Source organism: Alligator mississippiensis, chromosome 3, assembly GCF_030867095.1.
Source record: "Alligator mississippiensis isolate rAllMis1 chromosome 3, rAllMis1, whole genome shotgun sequence".
NCBI classification, from domain to species: domain Eukaryota; kingdom Metazoa; phylum Chordata; order Crocodylia; family Alligatoridae; genus Alligator; species Alligator mississippiensis.
In genome coordinates this window covers 94,057,997-94,080,863 of record NC_081826.1, presented here as the reverse complement: position 1 = coordinate 94,080,863, position 22,867 = coordinate 94,057,997, and the positions used below count along the sequence as shown (strand labels likewise).

General features: G+C 39.3%; 1 protein-coding gene across 13 annotated transcripts in view; it reads right to left on the bottom strand.

Moving 5' to 3' along the window:
- The window catches only part of PTPRM (protein tyrosine phosphatase receptor type M), a 725,043-nt gene that overhangs the window by 306,360 nt on the left and 395,816 nt on the right, over window positions 1-22,867 (bottom strand). For all 13 annotated transcript variants that reach the window (XM_059724225.1, XM_059724226.1, XM_014606664.3 and 10 more), the window contains 3 exons: window positions 12,239-12,547; window positions 7,362-7,471; window positions 685-886 (listed from right to left, as the gene is read on the bottom strand). In XM_059724225.1, coding sequence (XP_059580208.1) covers window positions 685-886; window positions 7,362-7,471; window positions 12,239-12,547 — 621 coding nt within the window. The remainder of the gene's footprint in view (window positions 1-684; window positions 887-7,361; window positions 7,472-12,238; window positions 12,548-22,867) is intronic.

Here is a 22,867-nt window from a genome sequence, read left to right as displayed (position 1 = left end):
CGCAGTAGTATTGCATTCCATCAACCAAGGGCAATAAAATGTTCCTCTGCCTAAGACAGCTTTAAAATATTGTACAGAGGCTTTTAGAAATGCCATAGTCATCTTTCCCACTATCTGAAAACCACCAGTCTTCACATTCCTCTCTAATGCAGTTTCATATCCACTTCAGCCCAAGTATTTGTTAGGACAGCACGCAGCTTGGCAGTTCCCTACACTTTTTAAGCTAATGCTAGATGTTTAGCATTTTTTGCCATAGTCTCAATTGTTCATGGCTCATTAAAGAGATTTTCCAGCACTGCTACTGTACTAATTTAGAATTGTGTCAAGGCTCAATGAGCTCTGAATGGAACCCTCAGCATCGTGTCCAAAATATCCTATGCTAAAAGTTGCAACAGCTGCTAACACTGACTCCACCCACCTAATTCATATGGTTTTGTGGATGATAACTGCAGTTCCAAACAAGAATTTCAAAGTAGGCATGATCTGACTGATTTTCAATCACCTGTAAATTATTTTAACACAGTGTGTTTCACTTTCAGGGGGGAAAAAAAAATATTTTTTCTTTCTGACAAGTGTAAAACATTTTGTTTTTATTTAAAGATAAATAAAAAGACCCCCCCCCCCCCAAAACAAAAGCCAAGAGTTATGACCATAAGGGAACTGATATAGTCTTTAATTAAATACCTGATATTTTGGTGGTGAATTGACTTGTGATTGGAGGCCCAAACCCCTTAGCTGTGCTGGCTCTAATGGTAAATGAATATGTGGTTCCAGGATTAAGTCCAAAAAAAAAGTAGTGGGTTTCATTTCCTAGCTTTAAGACTCTTCCACTTTGATTGGATAAATCTATTTCTGGATCAAAAGAGCTGACTGCCTTGTAGGTGATCTGCAAAAGAATAAGAAAGTTATAAAGCATCTCAAGCAGATGGACAAAGATTTCATCTTTATCCAGTAAACCCTTCTGATGTATGCGCTGTCAGACATTTTATGATAAGCTATCTTACTCTCTTATACTCTTCAAATCCTGAATCCAATGAAGGGACATAGGAACTCAGCCAAAACTGTTATGAGTTATTACTTGTATAGATACAGGGACTGAGAGGCAGCTAGATTACAACAGTAAAGGATAGGTTCAGGCTTAAGCTAATACCTTTAAGTTGTTGGCTTTCACAATGTTATTTTTTCTGAAGCCATATTACTGCTGGGGTTGAACAAAAAAGACAACTAGGAAAAACAGATAAGCAAGTGACAAAGGTATTGTTTCATTTCTGATCTTTTTTTAGTATAATTATACCTTGCTCTGAATAAGATTATCCTCACTAGATGACAAGGGCAGTTTTAGGTGAATTCTTCACAGAAAAGATGACACATATTTGAGTCTGAAGCTTATGTATTGTAATTGCTATGTTGTAAATTTTCAGGTAGTTCAGTAAACCAAACTCAGCTACTCAATTTGGGGAAAAATACCTTCAATAATATATGCAATCCATATGCTGTATTTTTAGTTCCTCCCTTTCATTTTTTGTGTTCTCATTAAAATCTCAAGTCCAGAATAAAATGCTGTACAATTTTTTGGTAGTAAATTATTGACTTTTTCAATATCTGAAATAACTTAAAAAAAGAACTCTAAAAAATAGTTAAAATGTAAAAATAACAACTCAATTTCCCCCTTTTAAATAGGTAGTCGTAGTTATAAATTTTCACATATTAACTTGAGCACCATTAGTATATAAAGGGATAATTGACACTCTCTGTTAGATTTACACCATATTATTATAATTAAGAAGACATCTGAAGCAATATTTAGATCGAGACATTTAAGCTTTGGAAAGGAACTTTTACTGCGTACATTAGCTATGGGACTGTGTGACAGGTGCAGTATGCATCACTAACCCTTCTTAAATGATTAAATATTTGCAAGTTCCTAAAACCCCTGAATCAATGAAAATATATGTTTATGAGCTGCATCTAGCCTCATAGGAACAGAATCCTGGGCATGTGTTAGTGTCCAGGAAAACAGATCAATTCAAGACAAAATACAATACATTTTTGTCAGGAGTTGCACTTGGATGAGGAATCTTTAAATTCTTCATGCAAGGACTGATCTAAAAAGCTTTCAAATCAAACCAACCCTCTTCATTTTTGTCAGGAGAGAGAGACTGAGACAGAGGTAGGGAAGAGTTAACCAGCAAACACAGGGACTCTTAATTAGATTCGTCAATATCCGCTTCCAATTTTATTGAAAATGTAGCCAGGAAGTCACAAATTCTGTGACCCATGTGCTAGCTGTTAATTATGCTTGTTTCATGAAATTTTGAATTGGCTATATGGCTATTGCACTATAAGGACCTAAATTATTCCACCATAAACAACCTGTTCATTTAAAAAAAAAAAAGAGTAGCTTGCTTGGTTACAATTACAATACACTGTTCCTGTATATTTTCAGTATGCTTCTCTCCTCATTTAGTAAAGCTTTATCTTCTCCAAACTTTCTTATTTTGAAAATATCTAAAAAAACCTCCCACTGATGCAAATATACACCTTGGAATGGTCAGGGGGCTAATTTAGAAAAGGCCATGTGGGCACTTTTATCGCTGTGTATGCAAGATGACTCTTGGGAGGGTTTACTGGTATTTTGCTTGTTTACAGTAGCACTCCTTTCATTGCTACCAACTCAGGAACTACACTGATGTAAGGAGAGTTGGAAGATGTTTCAGAGTAAAGAACATTGTGTAGACCACACTATACCAGTTAACACCAGACCTACATTTAAAGGCCCATTTTTATTTGCTGAGTTTTTGTTTTTCCAAAATTGTTGAAACCATTGGATTTGCAGTAGGGACTAGACCCTTGAATTATTTTTTGCTCCGCTTTGCACAATAGCAACCAGGAAGTTTCTCACATAGGCACAGTGCTCCTGTGATACCATGAGTGCTAACCTCTGGAACCAAGCCACATGCCAGCAAAAACCTGCTGTGACATTCAGCTGGCCAGGTCCACTACCTACTTGGCATATTTAGAAAAAACAAGACCTGAGGTGATTGAGTCAAACTGATGGTATGTTGATGAAAAAAAATCAAAGTAATTTTAATGATATCTGATTTCTACTGCGATTACCATCTTCTCTGTGATTGCTTTCTTAATTAACACCTAGCATGAGGAGATATTCATGTTTTCTTCCCTTTGCACTAGTTTTTCACTGTTAAAGTGCTACTGGAGTACTTTGATGTGCAAAAGCTCTTCTGTTCCCAAACACTTTGGAAGGATAGTTAGGCTGTTAATTACCTCCTTTTAACTGGTCTGTGCAACACCTACTTGAGTTGATGTATACTATATAAGTGTATTGAGAAAAGAGTTTCCCCTCAAGCTAGGTACAGACATTTGGGAGTGTTAGAGGGAAGTTAAATCAATTCAAAATGGCCATTTGGTATCAGGTAAGTTGGGATGGGGGGGCTAATGGGAGTGTTGGGGTGGGGAAAGCAGGCTAGGGGAGAAAACGGGGGGTTTGCCAGAGGATGGGTGGGCAGGCAGGTGTGATCCATGGGTGTGGTGGGGGACAAGCATGACCCATGGGGAGTTGCATGGGTCCAGGAGCATCTGGCTGGATCAACGTGGCTCACAGTGTCTGCAGGAGGGCTTGGGCTATTTTTAGCCCCGTGACCCTCACCGGCAAACCTACCCACATCCCTCCTGACTCTCCCCCAAACATTTACTTGCTCGGCTCTGGCAGTGGCAAACACTAACAAAAGTGGCTGCACCTGGAGCTTTGCAGAATGGGAGTTGAGGGGGACTTGTAGAGGGGCAAAAAACAGCTAGGTGCAGGCAGGGGGAGGGGGTAAAAGGTACAGCCCCGGGAATGGGGCCAGTGATTGGATTTCCCAGCCCTGGAGCTATACAGGGAAAGTGTACAGAAGTTCCATGCAACTATTTGACCTAAATCAAGTAAGTTTCATATGATATTGATCCCGGTTTATCTTAAACTGGGATCTGCAATTTCTAAACCGGTTTGTGTTCATGGAATGTCTGTACTGTTACAGGTTTAGATTGACTTCTGGTCACTGAGACTGGGTCTTTAAGTGTAAGGTCGGCACCAAGACAAGCCAATTTTAAATCGGGCATCCATTTTGAACCTGATTTAACATCCCCAAATGTCTGTACTTAGCCAAAGAGCATAAAATTTCTCAGCAATCAGGTTATGTACGTGTGATTTTAAGCAGGAACTTTTTGCTAATGTATGTTTTTGTACAAATAAGACCTAAGAATCAGCAAAGTAACAATATTTATTAACTAACCATTCTGACATGCAGTTGTTTGAGATGGTTCATCATGGTTTAAAGTTAGGTCTATCAAAGCCAACTCATACATTTCCATGACATTTTACCTCTTCATCATAACTCAGCCTACAAAACTGAATCAATAGTTAAAAGCATTAAACTTTTTTCTTATATCTCATTTAGAGCCTTTTTTTTTTTTTTTTTAGCATTTCAATACTAAATTAGTAGTAAGGTCAGTTAAGAGGTTTAACTGTGATTACAGTCTGAACAGCTTAATCTGTGTGGTCTTTTGTCAGATTTTCTGAAAGGTATTCAGGCAAAGGTTCCAGATGAGGAGAATCAGCGACTTTTAGAAACCTAACAACATGTAATTTTGTTGAATTTGCATTAAAAAAAATACCAGATTATTTTTTTAAAGTTGCACCTGCTTGTTTCTATTACAATAGATTTACTGAAATGAGTCTCCCATAAATGTCATGATGACTATCACTACTGTATTCTCTCTCCTATTTTTAAACATTTTACTGAGATCTGCTTTGCTATCATTCAAATATTTGATGTGCATTACTAGACAGAACAATATATCACATAGGTTTAACAGCTGCAGTTTTGCTTATATTGAAAACTGGTTTGTAGCAATTTTCTTCTACAGTAGATTTATTTTTCATTAACTTGTGTTCTAATTGATGGCATTTTAAGAAAAAACTCATCATTTTCCTTTTTAATGCTCTTAAGCCAATTATGTACTTTTTGAATATTGCTTTTTACATGCTTTCCTGTAAATACACAAGCCATTATTCAATTTCTCAATTATAAACTGTGTTTCACCTCAGACTAGGTAATGTTTTGCAGTTATCTATCAGTCAGTGTGGTAGAGGTGATATCTTTTATTAAACTAACTAGAAAGTTGCAAACAATTTTTTTTTCTTTATTTGCAAGCTTTTGGGCACCACGCCCTTCCTCAGGCATAGGTGAATGCAAAGTTTGTAAAAATTCTCCCATGTAGAAATGAAAATTCATATTTTACAGGAGAGCTGGAGGGGGGTGCAAGCTACAGCCTTAATCCTTGAAACATGGAAGATATCATAATTGGCCATTTTGAAATGAAAACTTCATAATTTTACAAGAAGGAAGCAAAATTCAACACCTTGAGAACTGAAAGCTAACACCCCTGCTCAAGCCTTTTGTTTCAACCAAATTTGCATACTTGCACAGAAACCTCAACATAACAAATTTCTTGCCCAGGAGAACCTTTCCATCATGAATCCTCCTGTGGAATATGAAACATCTTAATAAGAGCGAAGCATAATTCAACATCCTTCTTGCTATCAGACACCTTTGCGGTAAAGAGACTGCTCCAACTTTTATGCGAGCCTAATTTGCATGGAGTGAACTTTTCCAGCCAGGAGAGCTTGCACCACCCTCCAGCTTTCCTGTAAAATATGAATTCTCATTTCTATCTTGGAGAAATTTTACAATCATTGCATTCTCCTATGACCAAGGAAAGGCACGTGTGCCTGAAAGCTTGCAAATAAAGAAAAATTTTGCTTGCAACTGTCTAGTTGGTCTAATAAAAGATATTCCCTCTACCACACTGACTGCTTGTACTTTTAGACCAACATGGCTACAACCTTTACCCATATATATATATATATATATAAAAACACATTTATTCTCATATTTCTAAAGCTCTTCAGAATTAATTGATTTGGGAAATTACTTGAACATGCTTAAGTTCTACTGAAGTCTAAGAAAAGGACTTTAGTGCATATTCCTGCATCAAACTTCAATCCAAGCATTCATCATCAAATCATGAATGAAAAAGGATACAGCACAAATGAAAGTCACCCCCAAACAGCTTAAAATTAGAGGTGCACCGATACATTGGTCTGATATTGGATTGGCACCAATATAAAAAAAAAATTCTGTATCAGAAATTGGCCCCATGTGGATGATAATTAGTCTGATAAAAGCCCGTGTATGCATGCAGCCACAGCACAGCACATAGGCAGTGAGGAGCACAGCCATTGGCATGGAGTGCTGTGTGTACCTGGTAAGTGCTGTGTGTACTTGGTGGAAGGGGAAGGGGAGGGAGAAGGGGTATGGGGGGGCAGATCAGGGCCCCTGTGGTGAGGGAGGGGTTGGGGCAGGGGCTGCCAAGCCAGTGCCGGGGCGGGCACAGGACACGGGAAGCAGCTCCCGTTGCTGCGCACAGCTTGTCCAGTGCTCATCTGGCAGCTCTTGCCACGGGGGGGGGGGTAATGTGCCCCCTGATCTGCACGGAGCGAGGCAGCATGGGCTGGACTGGGCCAGGCTGCAGCCAGGCTCTTCCTGGCCAGGCAGATCTGGGGGCACATGCCCTGCTGGATGAGCTGTGGTAGCAGCAGTGGGAGCCATCAGACGAGCACTGTGCCGCACGCAGTGCTGGAAGGTGCCCCCCTCCCTTGCCATGCTCCCCAATGAGCCACACCTCTGTCCTGTGCCCGCCCTGGCCCCAGCCTGCAGCTCCTGCCCACCATGCAGATCCAGGGGCCACACACCCCCTGCCTCCCGGATGAGCCATTTGTGGCTCTGTCCCGCAACCCTCCCACCTCATCTGGTCAGCACCAGCACCTGCCTCTGCCCCAGCCCCAGCCCCATTCTCTCCCTCACTGCAGGAGCCTTGATCTTCCCCCCACATCCCTTCCACCACACCAGACTTACTAGCTGGACGTAGCTCTTCAAGCTGAAGAGCTGCATATCGGAAATGGGATTGGTATTGGCCCATATGCCGCCTTAAAAATCCACTACTGGTATCGACCCAAAAAATCTCTATTGGTGAGCCCTTACTTAAAATCAAAACTTCCAATACAGAAAAGGAAAGGGGGGATGGAAACAGAGGCCTAGAGAAGGGAAGTGCCAAGTGTTGGAGCATATTTATTGGTTAGTTTACAATCCACTGCTGTATTTACTGAAGCACAGAATCTTCTTGTGTACCTCAATCTAAACAATCTAATATGCAAGTACTCTAATTACTCTATGAAATATACAGATATTTTTAAGACATCACTTTTTTAAAACAAAGCTCTACATGAAAAGGCAATGTACCTCATACAAAGTGATCACACCATATGTTTGCACTGGCTCTCTCCATTGAAGAAAGATCTTCTCTTCAAAGGTGTTTCCTTGGATTGATTCAAGCGGTACAGCACTTGGGACTAACGGGAGGGAAAAGAAAAATGTATGGTTTAGGAAAATTAATGTATAGAGAGGTTTAACCTAACATTAACATCTTCTAGGCCTGCTAACGGTCCATCAAATTTCAGTCCCCTGTTGAGATACAATACTTATATTCTGCAGGTATAATCAGTCTTTGGCAAATTGTTAAACAGACTTAATATCATCCTTTTCTATTCTCTCTTTCTCCCAGATAAAACAGGTGTATAATACATTACTCATCTGTTAGGAAATTACACATTTTACCTCTTCCCTATAGAATGACAAACACAGGGTAGTTCTATGAGATTTTCTTCTTTAAATGCACAGTATTATAAAGGAAAATGGATAAGCATATATGCCACCTGCAGTACAGTGAAGTCTAAAACAAGTAAATAGTGCTCCTCAGTAAAATGTCATTGATGAAAAAGGTGGAGAATTTGACTTTTTAACATTTAAGTCTAGTGCCTTGAAGACAACTTCTTGCTGATAAGTTTAGTATCAATACTTCTCCAGTCATTAATGTCTCCTATTAATTAGAAATATATTGAAAACTCATATATGACATGCATCACTACTGAAGTTTCAGATACTATGATTAACCTGTATTAGGAATAGAGGGTCATACTTGGCATAGAACAGTGATGTTGGCTGATATTAGGACAGAAGCTTTACAGTGAAATGGTGATGATGACAATTCAAACATCTGATTGCCTTTCTTCAAGTCTTTTATTACAGGAGACTACTGGGACTGAAAAGTCAGTTTTACCAGAAGATTCTGATAGAAAGATGCTGTCAGGCCTTTACTACAGTCTCCTCCCAAGTTTTGCAACTGCTGGCTTTTCTTCCCCCATAAAATGCTTCATAAAATACATAGACTGCTTTAGCATAACCCTACAATGCAATACTCGCAGCAGAAAGGTGCTCACAAGGTCTGTGCACATCAATTTATACCAGAGACAGACCTTGAACTTAATTGTAGCTTGGCTAAGCTCTCAGCAAGTAAAAACAATAACAATCTAGAAAAGTACAAAAGGGAAACATTATGCTTTAGGAAGGTAAGAGTAATATAATTAAAGAAAAAAAAAGAAAACATCAGTGACTTAATAAGTTATATTAGACAATGGAATATTTTCTCAAGGATGGAACAAGGCACTTATTTTGGGCCATTTAAAACTGAATTAGGTTAAAAACAGACCATAGGAAGGAGTCCTCCATGAAGAGTTTGACTAACAGAATAATTTGCTCCCAGCTCCAATTCAATGAAATGAATAATAGGCAGTGGCACAGCCTACTTTTACAGGGTATAAACTTGCTCCAACATGCAGGTGCATGTTAAAGTATCTTACAAAATCAACTTACAGGTTAGGGACAGAAGTTGCACATAAACTGGCATAAGTGATCAGAAACTGGTTTAAACCTGTAACTGAACAGAAGTTCAGTGCACATAAACCAGTTTCAAAATGGCTGAAACTGGTTTAAGATACACCTGGTTGAATGCAGTATCAGACTTAAGGGATTAGGGTCAAGCCAGTTTATGAAACTTCTGGCTGCGGTCTAGGGCCAGGGAGGGGGGTTAAACACCCCTTCCCCATTCAAACTTACTGCTGACTGCAACTGTGGACTACAAATCCCAGAGGCACCTGGAAACAAGAAGAGGAAGTGAGAAACAACCCTGAAGAGTCCTGCTGCTGTAATTCTGGACTGAAAATCCCAGAAACTTCAGGGGCAGCAGGAAAAGGAAGTGAACACATCCAGAGAACCATACTATAGCTCCTTCCTTTCTTCAGACCTGAGCCACTGCAGGCAGGCATGTGGCTGCATTTCCTGAATCAAAGGTAAATGTCTGTTCACTTCTGTTTCAATTTAATTTGTGCTGCTTAGACTAACCTGCAAAGACTGGACTGATTCAGCCTTGGTCTTTTTGACTGATTGTATTTAGCCACATAATACAATATAAAAGCAGTGCAGATGCAAACCCTATTTCCACAACTTCTCTTCCATGAATGCACTGCAATACTGGACCAAAGGATGATGCACCCATGTCAAGTGGTTAAAGGACATCATGTAAAAATGACTGCTTTAAAAAAAAATTAACTAAAAGATAAAATGGTTAAATTTAATGACCTCTGTAGTTCACAGTTTATATCTATAAACAGTACATAATGGCCCAGATCCTACAAGGCTAACTTCTACCTGTACACCAAAAAATTTAGAAGTTGGGTTTATAGTAATTCCAAGAACATGCTTCATTTTTTATACATCTCTGGCCGTGTCTGCACAAGATGCTTACTGCGCAGAAGCTTGTTACTAATGTACAGTAGTGTCGCGGGGTACAAACTGTGATGCGATGCTACTGTGCAGTAGTAACAAGCTACTGCACAATCATCATCTCAACGAGGCCATGCAAGAATGTTACTGCACAGTAACACCACTTACTGCACAGTCATTTAATACTTGGGTATGCAAGTAGTAAATGGTGCAGTAACAACTGCGCAGTCACTGTTTCATGTAGCTATGCCCTCTGTAGGTCACAGTTAGTATGCGTGTAATGTATGTTCTTGGAATTACTATAGACCCAACCTCCAAATTTTTCAGTATAGGAGCAGAAGAGAGATAGAGAGAAAGCAAGAGCGAGAGCATAATGCATATTCTTGGAATTACTATAGATCCAATGTCCCATTTTTCATTGTAGGATTAGAAGTTAGTCTCAAAGGATCTGGGACAATATATACTGTTAAATAAGTTGACAGCTGTACATTAAAAACAAGAATGTAAACTCTTGTATCTTCTCTGGTTCTTGGCTTTTCCAATGCATGTAGTATTCAATAAAAGCAAAGTATTCAGGGAGTCTTTTATTTAATAAATTAGTATGGGTGGCTTGTTTTGTAAGATTTGTTTTGGTTTATAAGTTTTAGCAATTATTCTGAGCTACACAAACAATGAAATTTTATTGACATATAACTTTAATTTGTTTTTGAAAGCTCTGGGTTTTTCAAACTTTTTTTTTTGCCGTTTCTGATAGGGAAAATTTGGCAATATTTAGAAATATATGTAGTTTCTTTTTTCATACAAGTAAAGTGTCCAGTTATCCTGACTATACAGAACAGGAGCTTCACTTAAGGAAGTAAGTATTATTCATCCCTGAACTACCAGATTCTCCTGAGAAATATGAGAAGGCTTTTTCTATTGTGAATCCTTGACTGACCAAAAGAAAGTCTTTTTGAATTTCACTGTTAAGAAGGCAAGTTATTCATTAGAAGGGTATATGAGAAATGATAATATGCCTTATTTAAAAAATGTACTACAATGGAAAGAGTCACAGAATCGTGATCCTAATCTTGCAGAACTTTCTACACTAAGAGTATTAAAAGAACTATCTGAGAAGCCCTCAGTTCTTCAGTGGTGATTTTAACAAGTCTTAAAATACTGGGGAAGTTCAAGAAGACTAGTAAAAAGCAAACGTTATTCCAGTTATAAAAAAGGGATACATGAAATAATCAAACTGATTAGCTTGACATTAATACAGTACTAGGCAAAATCATAGAAAGGCTAATATGGAACACAAATCAGTAAAAAATTAAAGGACAGCAGCAAAATTCTGGACAATACAATATTATGGAACTAGGTCTTACCAAACTTATTTTTATGAGATTACAGTTTTGCTGATAAAGTTGATTAATTTGTGTTAATATATTTAGGATTCTATTAGACATTTGACTTTGTCCTATATGACATTCTTATTAAAAACAATAGTACCATACAAAACCAATACAGCATATAGTGAAGGGATAAAACTATAGCTAACTGATAGATCTAAAAATATATATTGTAAATGTGGATTCATCGTGTAATGTTCATTTATTGGAGAACCCTCTGGTGATTTGATTCATTGTTGGCCAAATACAGTAACTGACATGATTTGGAAGAAAATATAAATTGACAGTGGCAAAGCGTTCAGTTAAAGAAACTAGGGGAGCTGGAAAGCCTTTTGGTTTATGAAGTGATCTGGTATAGCCAAAAGCAAAGCCATGCATCCATGAATACAGTTCAGTTGCATGAACTGGGTAAAGGAATGTATTCTGGAGTACTGAAAAGGTGGTATGAAGCCTGGTCACAAAACAGCATAATCTCCTGGGTTGCCGTTGCCGTTAAGAGGGCTGTAGTGCAATCGTTTGATCCATATGATGGGTAATCAAGTTGGAATAATGGAGGTAGCATTACCTCAGCACATTAGTGGATGCGATCATTACTGGGACACTTGATTAACTATAGGAACTTGTGAGGAGGGGACTTTGTATATGCTCTAACTCTTGAAGTCTCTGAATAGACCCTGGATGTTTCTTTCTAAAACATACATTATAACCCAAATAGATGTAATGAACTTGATGCAAGAACTACCATCTGTTACGCAGAAGGTCAGACCATGTGCTTATAAGATTCCCTTTCTAGCCTTAAAATTGATTAAGTCAATAGAAATTCTGCTATTGGCTTTAATGAAACCAGTATTGGGACCTGCACAAGTAATAACCCGGTTAGATGACCATCTGGTAATTTGCATGTTTGATTAATGCAACTTCACACAAAATTGCAAATGCATTTAAATTTTTTCTGCTCGAGTCTTTTATTCCCTCTCCACTTTTTTCTACAGTACACCTCAATTTCAGAGTGTGCGTGATGGTATGCAGATCTGTGAATATATACACACATTTTTTTAAATGACTATTTTTTAAATACATTTGCTGAAGGAAGTAAATGCAAAAACTCACCATCTTCATCAGTTTGTACTACAAGTTCTTGACTTTCTTTTCGACCTTCAGGGTTCATGAGTATGAGTTTTATGCTAACATTTGTGTACGGTGACAGATTAGTAATTGTGTGCTGAGGGTGTGAGCTTTCCGTATCCCAACTAACTTCCTCTCTGACTTGCTCCTGTCCTCCAGCTTGGTAGCGGTAGTGGACTGTGAGGTTGTATCGATGGCAACGTGTTACGTTGTATCCAAATGGCTCCCAACGAATAGTGATTTGACGAGATTTGATCTCCACAACTTCTAGTTTCCGTGGTCCACGCATGGGATCTGTAAACATACCCAAATAATTTTGTCTAATTTTTACACACATTAAAATCTAAAAAGTAATCATATACAATCTTTGCATATTATACATTAATGACAAGTTGTACACATTTTCATTTGACACTATCATACTATAGCTATACAGAAATTAGAGGAAGATTAAATGCTACTTAATAGACCAAAACCTGCTTCTGACAAAAATGAAACTCCTTTCATTCCTTCTGGCCCAGGTAACAAAGAGACTACAAGAAACTGAACCCAAGTTTCAACCATAGCTCTATACTAGTGCTGAGATGGCATATGTCCTACATTTTTAGTGAATTATCTATGTATTCAAAACATTCTCATTAGTAGAGCTATTATACATACTTAGCAATAAACTGGATTTTTTTTTTTTTTTTGTAGAGGAGCCCTCAACAAGATTAAAGACAATGTCTGATTTTATCTATTGCTTCACTAGTTAAATGCTTAGAAGAGTTTTAATGAGCTAGAAATTTCTTATACATAAACAAATTAATATGCATCTCCTCTCTCTCATGTTTATTAATCAACATGTCTTTACCAACAGTGTTCTAAGCACTTTCCACCAGACTTCATCACTTTTACTTTTTACTAAAATCCCAGCATGCTTACAATATTTGTTCAAAGATATTACTCATCTTCATCTTAACTCCTTGAAGAAAAGGTGTTAAGGAATTGTGTGTTCTCTGTTCCAGCCTACAAAGAAAAGCTTTAATGTTTTTTGGTTTTGCTTTAGATCCTTTAACTATTCTTGTATTAATTGTTGTTGAATCACACAGTGTTGATCAGCTTTACAAAATATATGTATTTTTCAATCTAAGCTCCATACTGCATTTGCCAGTTTATGGCCAGACGCCAGTGTTAAATTAACTCAACAATAAAGTTCCCTATTTTGGCTGCTTACGGACATGGACCCCTCCCCCCCCCCCCCCCCAAACAGCGCTTTACTTTCAGCTTGGTGCATCCTTGCAGTGAACGTGACCAAAAGAGGAATCGTGCCAGTTTGACCCGACTCACCCAGGGTCTCTATTGTTCACATGCTTCAACAGGGCTTTTTGGCACTTTAATAGCTGACTGAATCAGCTATTAGATAAAAGCACCAACAAGCCCCACTGAAGAATGTGAGCTAGACCAGTGCTGGGGAGCCAGGTCAAATTGACACAATTGCTCTTCCGGAAAAGTGCTGTTGTTCCTCCCCCCTCCCCTCAATCTGTCAACAACTTTTGTGACTGGACTGAGTGAGCCATGTTCTTGGTTAGAATAATTTAGTTGGAGCCACGCAACTCACTAAATCAGTCTTGATCACTGGATGCATGTTTTGTATTTACCACAAGAGAAGAAAGGTAAAACTCAAAAGATACAAAACTACCAAAGTTTGAACATTTCCCTAAATGTCTATATCTACATAATTCAAGAAGAAATCTCATGAATACTGGTGCTTTTTTCTTGATTTCTATCTCAGTTTCCTGCAATTCATGATTCAGGTTTTTCTGGGAATACTGTAAGAATAGCCTTTTATTTGGTACTTTGGAACTGTTGCATTATTTGCGATGGAATCAATAGGCCCAGCATATTAAAGGTGTAATGACACTGTTACTGTACATTAAGGCTTGAGATTTTGAGTACAGAAATCTTGGTCCACTAAGTTCTATGGCAGGTACACCAGAAATTTTATACCACAGTTAGGAAATATACAGATTAGGAAACATACAAGAAAAAAAATGGAAACCCCCACCCAAAGCTTTTTGAAACTGAAATTAAAAGGTTGTATAAAATAAATTAAATCAAAGCTTATAAAGTCCTTTTGCTAGAGAGAGAACATTTTCTCTCTCATTAATTCACTTATTCTACCAAGCACTTCTCCTTTGTGGGAGAGAAAAGGTTAGTTTTGTTGATGAAGCTTTAGTAAGTTACTCTGAGAATGATGGTTTCTTTACCTGATTTTGAGGCAGACAGACAGACACCAAGCAGAACGAGAAATATGATAGTAAAAGGTGGGGAAACTCAGCTTTGGTTGATGATTTTAAGATATAAGGCAGGCAATCATTAATGGACAGATGATGTAGGCTGATAAGTTAGCCATGACATTGATTACTACGGACTCTGACTTGCTTTATCAGTTCAGGGCATCACTTATGTAGGTTTGTTCAGATCACTTTCCTTTACTCTCCATTCAAAAGCTGATCAGATCTAAATGAGACCCCTCACTCCAACATGGTGGTGCCATGCGATGGAGTAATCTAACGATCAGGTGAAAATTCAAGAAAGAGCATAGGAGGGAAATGCTGTGAGAAACCATCTGGGACAAGGAAGAAAAGATAAAAACAAGATCTCGTATAGGGTCCTTGCTGTTCAGGTATCCTCACAGATCTGTTGCTCTGGATATCCTGGTAGTCAAGGGTCACCAATAAAGGGCAGTCTCTAGAGTGAAAACAAAGCCAGCTGGCTATCGCTAAAGAGAATTCCCCTGCCCCCCAAACCCATGAGTCTGTTATGTTATTTTGTTTCCCAAATTTTCTCTTTTTAAAGTCTTTCTGTTTACTCTTCAACTCTACCCTTCCCCTCCCCACAAACCCAATGATGACAAAAGAACTTATTTTGCAAATTCTGGTTGGAACCAATTTGTACACATGGTAGACATAAAAAATGGAGAAAAATGTTTATTTGAACTTTTGAACTGCAAAAAAAAGGCTACGGCTTGGTTGCAATGTGTGTTATGCCCAATAAGTCATGATAATTTTTAGTCTATATTATAACTTAAAATGTGGTCCAAGACAATGGGTAAAGACAACAATCTAACAAAAGGACCACAAACCAACCTCTGTCTGACCAAAAGGTAAGTGTTAGTGTCTTTCTCTTTTTACCTTCAAACATAGAAATATCTAACTCACTTTTTATACCTAAATTCCAATTTAATTCACACAGTATAAACGTAGTACATTACTCTCAACATAATGTAGAAGCTCATTTACTTCCCCCTGAGGATATCTAGGAAGTGAAAGAAATGTCGAGTACTTACACTGCTGTGTGCCTGTCCAAAACTCAAGAACAACCATGTTATGAGTTCTGGGCTAAGATTTTATCTTGCTTTACATGTGTAGCCCAGCTAACTTGGGTATATACTCCCCTTCTCCAACTGAAGGGGATTGATTGTTAGCTGGCAGGTGTGCTGTGGGTTGGGAACTGCAGACTGCTCAGTTTTCCTCCGTCCCTCTAGAACCAGGCCAGGACAGTCAGGGGACTTAACTATATACAAATTTATTTACATTAACTTATCACAAGGGAATGGAACATGGATATAAACATATGTACAATGTAGATATATATACATATTTTATAAGACATCTAAACCAGTAACATAAACAATTCCCTCTGGGTAAATGACAGAAAACCTTATACCAGTGCTCCAGATATAGGTAAGTCACAGGTAAGTATCTGATCTGAAACAGGTAAACCCCAAAGATAAACTCAATCCCGAGGGGAAACCCCGATGCTGTTGGGTTTTTCCCAAGCCCTACAAAGAAGCTGCTAACTTTAGGAGGGGCCCTCTCAGTGGGACCTCCCCTTTTAGGAGCCCTTAACTAACCGGGGGGGACCCCCCTCCCCTGTGGGAATCCTCTTTTCCCTGCAATTCATGGCTCCCAGAACTGGAGGGATGGTCCTTGTCCTCTGCGCCAGGCTGCTCTCTCACCTGCAGTGGGCTGGGGGAGGGGGTCGGGTCGCTGCCCCCTGGAACAGGGCTCTGCTATGCAGGGCTTCTGGGGCCTCTGGCTGGCTCAGTAGCCCGATCAACATCTGGTTCTCTGGACTAAACCTTTTGCTATGGATTGGAGGCCTGGGCTGCCTTGTGCAGCACCAGGTTGGGCCCGCTCCCGGACCCTCCGTGCAGCACCTCCTGCACCGAGCTCCCAGCCTTGTTCCAGGGGTTGAGGACCTGAGCCGCTCAAGTGCTCCAGAGGTCCTACTCCATGCACCATCCTGTGCACTGTGTCTCTGGCCGTATGCCAGAGGTTGCAGACCTGAGCTGCCTCATGCAGCTCCCAGGGTCTGGATGCCGTGTGCCGTGCTGCACACTGAGAGCCTAGCTGCTGGAGCCATCTGCCATTCCCCCGCTGATGGAAGTCTTCAGGGGCGCTTCTGGGCTACTGCTTTGCCCTGCTTCACAGCTCTCCTCAGCTCTTCTAAGCCCCACTTTTCTCTCTTCCGGATGTGTTCCTCTTATGCTGAGCACACCGCTCCTTTTATATGCTCCAGGGCTCCACCCCTGAAGTATTCCGGACCTGAGTGTTGCAGTCTTCAATCAGGTCCACCGAGGGGGGGGCGGGAAACGACTCCTCTCCCCCTCCTCTCAGGAAAGGGGCATGACTGAATTCCTCTTGCTGCCTCCTGATTGGGGGATGGGCACCACCAATCAAAACAGCAAGATTTCAGGCCTGGGACTCAACCCAAGCTCCAAAAGGCAAGCCTGCTACACATGGATGGATCTAGGATTTTGAAAAGAGGAGTGCAGGTGGTATGGTGCATCATCACATATAACCCAACACATTTTTTTCAGTTAAACAGCAATTAGAAACTTGACTAATTTGCTAGGAGCCTAGAACTAGATCATTCAGTTTAAGGTCAAAGATAAAACACATGTACCTTTAGAATCTTCACTACTTTGCTAGATTCTATATTTGGTTTAGAAAATGCAACAAGCTAGGCAAAAAATGGTCAAACAATATCATTTCATGTGTCCCATAGTCATTATAGTTAAATGTATCTCTCTCATTCCAATTTGTAAAACAAAGCCTAGCCCTTTTAAGTGTTCCTCCAATGCTTCACTTCAGTCAAGCCTACACCTGACTTAATTTTACTATACCTGAGTTAAGGTTTTTAGCTAGAGCTAAAAACAGTCTTCAGTGTTGTAAAATAGAAGAGACATTACCAGGAATGGTTAATAGACAGCAACATTGCATAAGAAAGGATAGTTTCAATAGCGGAACATCAAATCTAATAAACTGAGAGAGGGGCATTAACATTAACTGCACTACTGCACCCTTCCCCCTAGATCTACCCCTGTTGTTTTAGCATTCTTTGGTATTGTTTTCATCACTTTCTGATTGATCACTTCCCAACTTTAAATGAAGTGAAACAGTATGAACTAAACATTTTATAGTTAAATTTGCTTTTGTGCCCTTTAGAACAGTATTGATTATCCCTGCAGCACTGGAAGACCATTGTCTTAAAACTGCAGTATGTTGTATAAATTAAGTGATAACTTTGTAAGTAGAAAGTGTAATTTCACACAGTGCTAATCACCAATCAAACCACTTTTCCCAGACCAGAAGACAAATACGGTACTGCCAAAATAAGGCATGAATGCCATCGCTATCATTTTATATGCAACATACAAATCTCATAGGGTTAGCTAATAGGGTAATTAATTATATTTTCACGACTAGCAGACTACAACTAATTGTTAAACATTTGTTTTCTCCTTACTTGGTAAAATGCTAGACCCTACTATTTACACTGCAGCTATCTGGATAAACTGACATTTTATTGCCCCTCAGTATTCTGGTTATGATGATAGGCCCCATTGGCATGAATCATGAGGCAAACTGGGACAATATGGGCCCACTGACTCATGATAAGAGAGTAGGATTTCTTCCCTGAGGAATGTAATGTCTGTCATGCCTGAAACTTAGTCAGGTAGTTCTTACCAATTCCCCTGATGGTGCCTGCAGCATTTTTCATGCTACTCTCTTTCTGCCAGTTTTAGCTGGGTATCAAGCAGTGAAGGCTGACAGTTGCAGCTCTGACCTCAGGGACCAGCAAGCCCAGTTCTAGCCCCTGGCACTTTAGCATCCCATTTAATCAGTGATCCTGGCTTCTTCTACATTCAGCTGTGCTTTCCCAAGAATATGGAGCAGAAACTGACTGATAGGATCAATTTCCACTGCAGGTTCAATTCACAGCTCGTTCCTCTGGATTTTTGCACTTTATCTTTTATTACAACTACAATGCTTTTTCAGAAACTCAATTTCAGAATCTGAGAAAGACATTTAGGTGTAATTTTAGGATCCTGTCATTGATAATCAAAAACTTGGGTTTAGAATTAAAGTTCATGTTCAAGATTTCTCTTTTCTGTCTCATTGTGGACTGTAGAAGCCTATACGGAAAAAAAAAACTTGCATTCAGTGGGCTCTGGCTAGACACCTAATGAATAATGAACAAATAAAAGAACAAAAAAGGAAATAGTATGGTCGCTTTACACAACTCATTTTTATATATATTTGTTTCAGGAATACATATATATCCTGAAATCAAATAGGAACCAAAGGGAGTCTAAACACTTCTTCAAGAGATGACATTTGAAAACAAATGCAAACAAAAAAAAAATGAAGTATATATTTTGTCCAAATAAAATATCTATGCAATTAAACTCTTTCAATAAACTTAATTTCTAAACTGGCATTCATGAATCTTCCAGGGAAAGTAAAGAATAATTAGAATTAGATGCGTCAGACAATGAATCTCTAGAAAGGTCAGCAAAACAACAGCTAAATGTTACTAGAATGATTTGATATTCCAGATAATAAATAATGAAATTCTTAAAATGCTTCATTAAATTGAGGCTCAAGGGATGTCGAGTGGTGCTGTGAGGGTGTTAGGAGTGGAGTAATGGCTTGGATTTGTATTTTTAATGGTTGTCAAGAGTGCCAAATACACAAGATAGGCCTCTTTCAATTTTGTAAATTCTTTCAGACTATATAAACCGAAATTGTATGTTTTTAAAAGTATCTTTACTATTGCTCAGACTCTTTCTAAAAGTATGCCTTTATCCCTCACATTAGGGCTGTCTGATTTCTTTGGCCCAGGAGCTGGATCCAGACTGTGGAGCTTCTTACAGGCCAAATCGCTTGCTTCTGATAATGGGGTAATGGCCTCTTAGTGTTGCTGCCAGAGCCGCTGCATTGGCACAACTCTGGAACCCACAATGAATTCTGACTCTGCTCACTGCCCCCCTTTTTCCTTGCCACCATTTTGAGTGACATTTACATAAGGTTTACATGTCACTGTACTTTCTCGCATATCACATACCCCTAAATAAGACAGCACCAACATCTCCTTTTTTAGACACAATGATCACTATCCAAAATGGCAAAATACAGACCATGATATAAAAGAAACCCATGAACCAACATACATATCTGCAAGGAACCAGCAATCACCCTAAACACATAATGAAAACTGTATTATACACCCAAGCCCTCAGATACCACTGAATTTGCACTGGGGAGAACACCCGTGATCATCACCTCACAAACCTCAAAAAGGCTTTCACTCAACAATGACACTCCTCCAGAGAGATAGATCATGTTTTTGAAAGAGCCACCTGGATACCACATGAAGAATTGCTTCAGTACAGAAGGAAAATTCCCATGAATCGCACACCGGATCATATCACCCCTTCCTGGAGCCTATATAGAAAATCCTCAAACTGCAACCCATACTAGACAAAGACCCAATTCTTAAAGAAATCTTCTCAGAACCACCCATCTTAGCCCTCAAACAAGCACTGAACCTAGCTAACTTCGTCACCAGAAGCAAACTTCCTATGGCCCAAAATACACTGAACAGACCCAGGCCATGCCAGATCAGATAAGAAATGTAAAACCTGCCAACACATCTCCACCACCCCCCCCCACCAATTACTACACCACACAACAGAACCATCAGCATTCCTGGCTCTTCCAGCTGCACCTCCAAAAATGTAATATATCTCATCCAGTGCACCAAATGCCCTGATGGAAAATATGTAGGAGAGATAAAACAACAATTCCATACCAGAATGAATGCAAACTGAAAATCTATCAAAGACGAGAATACCCCAAGACGAGAATTACCTGTGGGGGTACATTTCTCACAAGAAATCCACTCTTTCTCCAATCTCTCAGTTTGAATCCTCAAAACACCTTTCACAGACGAGCCTACGAACTTCACTTAGTCAGCCTACTGGATACAAAAAATCATGAACTAAACATAGACACTGGATTTATAACACATTATAACCTGCCTAACATCTGACTTCCTGGGTACCTCTTCACTATTTACCAGCTACATTCCTTCCTCTCTCCCCCCACCCCACTTGTCTCTCACCCATTGACTCCTCAATTTACATCTTCACTGACTGGTTTTCATGCATGCATAGCAGCCTCTGGCCTCTTTACTATTCATTCTATCCAGGAAAAGAACACACCAACTGCACATGCTAGGGTATTTATACCCAAAAGCTTGCAAAGAAGGGTATTTATACCCAAAAGCTTGCGAAAAAATAATTTTTCCAACTATTTGAGTTGGTTTAATAAAAAGATATCAGATTTACCCAAAGAACCTTGCCTGCCTATGTCCTTAAACCAACATGGTTACAACCTATAACCCTAAATAAGACAAACACATTGTTTTTGGAAGGCAGAAAGTAGGGGGGGAAAAAGGGGGAAAAAACGTTTTTCCAGAGTCATGGCTGACTGTGTGGTACTCCTTGAAACAATGTCCAGGAAATATGGCATCCTAAGTCTGAGTGAGGCAGACTTCCTGTTGTGGTAGGATAGCAACAAGGCTAGGCCCAGACCTTGCAATGTTAGTATCAAAACTGTTACTTCTTTACTGTAAATAATTCTTTATATAAGTTCCCATTAACAATAAAGTGTTCTTTCCATACTACAAGACTCATTAAGGTACAATATCTGCCTACTTATACTCCAGTGACAAAAAAACAGTTCCCCCACAAGATGTGCACCTTAAGATGAGTTTGGTATGCAGGCAAGTATGGTAGTTACGCTTCTGACTTAGCCTGGAAAAGGACTCAAAAGTACTTGCTTTGTCCTGGTCACAAGTAACATGGAGTTCATCTGCAGAACCATCACTGAGAAATGGACTGCCCATTCACCTCCACTCCATGTATGCAAAATGCCCAGACATTGCTGTGCTGGCTCAGGGGTTTATATGTAGGAAGTTGAGGGTGAGTTGACAGGGAGCGGGAGGAGGGTTAGGTTTGGTTGGCGGCTTCTGGACAGCTTTGGCCCCTCTGGGTAACTAACCATACAGTGACAGGCCAAGGTAAGTGGCTCTGCTGCCAGGCCACGGACCCAGGTATGAGACTACAGCATTGAAAAGACTTAGCCCCTGTGCCTTAGTTCTCTATCAATAAAATGGAAATGAGAATATTTCTTTGGTTGTCAAACAATGTTGAATGTAATCCTGTGAATGTCTGTAAGGCAGTCTGATATGATATGCTATACACAACCAGATACTTAATCCTTTACTCTGATGATCACCGTAGCCCTTATCCAACGCAGCACTTAAGCACATGTTTCACTTTAGATATGACATTACTCAGGCATTTACAATCAAGTGAATGCTTTAAGTCCTCATCTTGAACCTGGGAAGCCAATGGGATTCTGCCAGTGATTTCAATGAGATCAGTGGAAGTGTGGGCAATGTAAATGATCAGGTAAGATGATGAGACTATGAGAGTTTCAGTCTTCCCTTCAGAGAAATTTAAGCCAGTTAAATTAAAACAAAACAAAACATTCTAACTTCTAATAACGAAGCTCGAACCTCTTACCTCACAAATACACATATAGCATCCAAAAGGAAATGCTCTCCTATTATGCCTCCTGTGAGGTTTACTACAAAAGTAGTAAATTCATTTTTCAAAGAATTTCATCAAGTCAAAGAAAAAGAATTAAAAAAACATAAGCCTCCGCGTTTACTAAATGTTTTAAGTTTTTCCTGTTCATCTCCTCTTATTTCACTATTTCTAATTTCTCCATGGTTGCAAGGGATGCTGTTTAGAGCAGTTTACAAATCTCAGCAAATGGTTTAATGAAAGATCACATTCAAGTATGATGATTTGATTTTTATATGCAATTATTCTTGTGATGACATCAAAGCATCCTGAAAAGAACTTTCCTGTTTAAACATAATGTAGCTCTTATGCTGTAACATAGGTTTTTTCCACCCTTCTCATCTGTCAAGGAAGCCAAGACGACAGTTTGGGAAAATAGTAGTGGGACAGATCTCAGCTGGTGTAAACCAAAAGAGAGATTTTACAGCAGCTGTGTAAGTATCTAGTTTATTGGGCTCAATTCTGCCAACCTTATTCTTGTGAACAGCCCTTACCTACAAAAGTACTCAGCTGACTAAGGGTTTGCAGAATTCATTGAGTTGCTGCTATGTAATCTCAGGGACCCTGTAAAGTGGATGTTCACAGTGTTGATAGGTTAAAGCCCTACCTATGAGAGGTTAAATAAT